This window comes from Geospiza fortis, unplaced genomic scaffold (assembly GCF_000277835.1).
Source record: "Geospiza fortis unplaced genomic scaffold, GeoFor_1.0 scaffold213, whole genome shotgun sequence".
In the NCBI taxonomy this organism is placed as follows: domain Eukaryota; kingdom Metazoa; phylum Chordata; class Aves; order Passeriformes; family Thraupidae; genus Geospiza; species Geospiza fortis.
Genome location: NW_005054399.1, coordinates 1838969 through 1842917, shown reverse-complemented (window position 1 = coordinate 1842917; position 3949 = coordinate 1838969). Strand labels below are relative to the sequence as shown.

The following is a 3949-nucleotide window of genomic DNA, read 5'->3' as shown; positions in this document are numbered from 1 at the left end:
GGGGACCGCCCCCTGCCCCCCTGCCCTGTGGCTGCCTGTTCCCATCCCCATTCCCATCGTCATCCCTTTAGGCTCCTGGGGGCAGCCCCCTGGGATGTCCCTGCGCTGTGCCCTCTGCCAGGAGAGTTCCAATGGGGCTGGTGCCTCTGCAGGCAGCACTGAAAGGCGCCACATCAACCATCTCACCCCAGCCCTGGGACTGGATCCTGGGGGCAGCCACACCATGGGGACATGGCAGGGAATGGTGGCACTCGAGCAGAGTTTCAGGAGAGTGGCAGCACAAGTGGCTGCCGGGCAACCCACAGCATCCCTGGAGGCACCTGGTGCTGGACAGGCAGGGACAGAGCCACCCTCCAGGTGTGGGTGTGTGCCAGTACCAGAGATGCCATCCATGTCTCCTGGGCTGTGCTCCGTGGCTCCCGGGCTGCAGCTGGCCCATGGCAGTGCTAGCCAGGCCGTGGGGTTCTGTAGCCATTCTGCTGGCTGCAGTGGGGCAGCAGCGTGGGGTGCAGGCACTGTGTCACAGCTCAGCCCTGGACACAGCGGTGCCGGTGCTGCAGCCCCAGCCCGGCCCTGCCTGCAGCTGCCCTGGGATGGCCCTGCAGGGAGCAGGACCCGCAGCCTGGCTGTGAGAGCCCGTGAGCTGGCCCTGGGGCTGTCCCAGGGATGTGTCTGTGCCCTGTGCTGGGCTGTGCCTGTGCTGAGCTCCCGCTGCTGACTCGGCTCCGCTCCGCATCACCTGGGTCTCGGTTCTGGCTTCTCCACGTCCCTTTGGTCGCATTTTTGATTTGCTGCCTTCTCCCCCTTTTATTTTATTTTCTTTTACTTCCTTTCCTTTTCTTTTTTTTCTTTTTTGGTGGCACTGAGCGTGCCTCTATTATTTTGATTCTTTTCATTTTGTCTCTTGTTATGTTTTATTATCAGGTTCATGGGAGACTGTAACAATCCCCCAACACTTCCAAAAGATCCCGCTCCCGGCTTACGGGGCTGCTGTGCTAAACGGTGACGCCTCGTCCCATCCGTTCCATTCCCTGCCTCCACCTCCACCTCCACCACCACATTCCCATCCGACTCTTTTCAGTTCCTTTGGCTATCACAGGCTCTCCCCTAGCAGTGCCGACGAGCCGCGTTACGGACAAGGTAGTTCACCGCTCGCTTCGTGCTCTCCATGGATTTCCCTTTCTTTTCCTTTAAAGCGTGTGTCGAGTCCTTTCTCTCTGCTCGGCCTCTCCCCCTCACGGGGGGCTGCAGGGGGTGTGTGTGTGCATGCAGCGTGTGCATGCGCGTGCATGCGTGCAGTGGGGCAGCGGGGGCACTCGGGTGGCACGCGTGTGCCACTGTTCCCCCCCACACCTGCTCCAGGGCTGCTGGCACACCGAGTGCCCGAGGCACAGCCACCCTCCCCACCCCGGTGTCCCCTGTGCTCCTGCCTGGGTGCATGGGCACCCCCAAAGCACTCACGGCCCTGTGCCAGGCAGGGCTGGCAGCGCAGTGCCACAGCTCAGTGCCACAGCTCAGTGCCACGGGCTCAGGGACCCTCTGCTGGCCACAGCCTCCCTGCAGGGCCCAGCTCTGACCAGGTCCTGGCTGTGCACGTGGAGCTGGAAGGGGCTGTGGCTCCGGGGGCTTTCCCAGGGGATGCTCTCGGGGCTGGCGCAGTGCAGGCAGAGCCCAGGTGAGCCCTGGCGACCATCCCCAGGGCACAGGCAGGTGATGGAGGCTGCAGGGCTGCGTGTCAGGAGCGCCCAGGAGCAGGGATTGCAGGGGTGCAGTGCTTGATGGCTGGGGCCAGGGGTCTTTGCACATGCCCTGCTGGCAGTGCCCAAGGAGGTTGTGTTGGGGGTGCTGGGTGGCTCTGCTGGCACTGGGGACAAGGGAGCACTTCTTTTCCCTGGGGTTTTCTCGTCTGGTGGAGTCACACGGAGCTGCACAAGCCCAGGCTCCTTGGTGTGACCGTGGCATGTGCAGCTCAGGGATGTCCCAGCCTGACTTGGTGAGGCTGTTTGTCCCCTGCTGTGCTCCTTCAGTGACTTTATCACCTTGTACCACCTGTTCCCTGTCTACGGCTGGTGCTGCTGGAGTGAGCAGCTCCATGAACAGAACTGGCCTGGTTGGCAGTGGGGTGACAATGTGCCACAGCTGGTGGCGGGGTGGCAGTGCCCCATGGCTAGCAGTGATGTGGTAACACCCCGTGGCTGGGCAGGGCCCCATGGCGGGCAGGACAGTGGTGGAGCCATGGTGGGGCCGTGGCAGCACTGGCCTTGTAGGGCTGCTGTCTGTCTCACCTGATGCTGTTTTCCCCCTGCACTCGGAGCTGGGTGTCCCTGCTGCAAGTGGGACCTGGCAGAGGTGGCCAGCACAGTGAGCTGGTGAGGAGCTGTGCCCTGGGGTGACCCTCAAGCTGTGCCCCAGAGAAGGGCCAGATCCTCCCATCCACTGCTGGGTGCCCTGTGTGTCACCAGGGTTTCAGCACCCGGTGCCTGGCCCTGCACAGCCCCTGTGTCCCCCCAGATGGGTGCAGGCAGCTGCAGGGACATGGCCAGCACTGCCTGCGACAGGGGACAGTGGGGTGGGAGCCCTGGTCCCCACTGCTTGAGTTTGCCCAGCTCCCTTTTCTCCCTACACTGGGTCATGTCCCCATCCTGTCGTGTGAAGGGATGACACAGTCCCTGTCCCTTGTCCAGGCTCAGCCAGGGCACTGGAACACCCCACCATGGGTCTGTCCCTGGCTGGCAGTGAGGAGGGGATGCTCTGCACAATGGGACCCAGGGCTGGTCACTGTCCCCTCTGCCAGCTTGGGGTGGGGCAGGGCCCTAGGATGGCTCTGGCATCCCTGGGCAGGGACACAGGCAGGGTCCCCACGCCTGCCCTGTGGGGCTGTTCCCACGTGCAGCAGTGCCAGTCCTGGGGCTGGGGTCACCTCTCCGTGCCACAGCCGTGCGAGGTGAGCACAGTGCCCCACACCTGACAGCTGCTCTCTCTGCTCTGCCACCAAGGGTCCCGCGGGGCCGACATGAGCCCGTCCCACCTGTCCCCGTCGCAGGGCGGATCGGCCACGGCAGCCCCCGCCGAGGAGATCTGGGTGCTGCGGAAACCCTTCGCAGGTACGGCACCGCCGGGACGCGCAGCGCGTGCCAGGACACGTGGGGGCACGGCCACGCCGCGGTGTCCCCTAAGAGCGGGGCACAGAGCCCTGGCAGCCTCTCCTCTGTGTGCAGGTGGTGACCGCAGCAGCCTGGGCAGCACGGGCAGCGTGGCCTCGGCGCGCAGCTCGGGGAGCGGGCAGAGCGCGGGCAGCGGGGCGCACGCCCTGCACGCCGGCTCCGAGGGCGTCAAGGTAAGGAGAGCGCCGGGGCGGCCGTGCCAGCTGCTGCTGGCTGCACTCCTGCAGCGTCTGCTGCCTGCCCTGATCTCAGCCGGTGCTTCACTGGGTGCTGGGCAGTCTCATCGATACCCTGTGTGCCACCAGCTACGCTGTCACCAACAGCGGCCACCAGCGTGTCCCCTCCAGCTGGCCCCTGAGTGCTGCCTGGGCCACCCGGGCTCAGCCCCTGCAAAACATTCCACAGGTCCATCAGGGCTGCTGTGCCATGTCTCTGCTGCCACTCACAGAGGCCTCTGCACTGTGCTCTGTCCTGTACACACTGCTGCCACCAGCCTGGCACACTGCCACCATGCACTGCTGCCACTGGAATGGCACACTGCAACCAGCACCATGCACTGCTGCTACTGGCATGGCACACTGCCACCATGCACTGCTGTCACTGGCCCAGCACACTGCAACCAGCACCATGCACTGCTGCCACCAGCCTGGCACACTGCCACCATGCACTGCTGCCACCATCACTGCACACCGCAACCAGCACCATGCACTGCTGCTACTGGCATGGCACACTGCCACCATGCACTGCTGTCACTGGCCCAGCACACTGCAACCAGCACCATGCAC

At 64.5% G+C, this 3949-nt stretch overlaps 1 protein-coding gene across 1 annotated transcript in view; it reads left to right on the top strand.

The window, feature by feature from the left end:
- CASKIN1 (CASK interacting protein 1) overlaps positions 1-3949 on the top strand; it is a gene marked incomplete at its 3' end in the record, with an annotated part of 26089 nt that overhangs the window by 19216 nt on the left and 2924 nt on the right. The window contains 3 exon segments of the mRNA XM_031061074.1: positions 925-1140; positions 2997-3104; positions 3219-3337. Coding sequence (XP_030916934.1) covers positions 925-1140; positions 2997-3104; positions 3219-3337 — 443 coding nt within the window.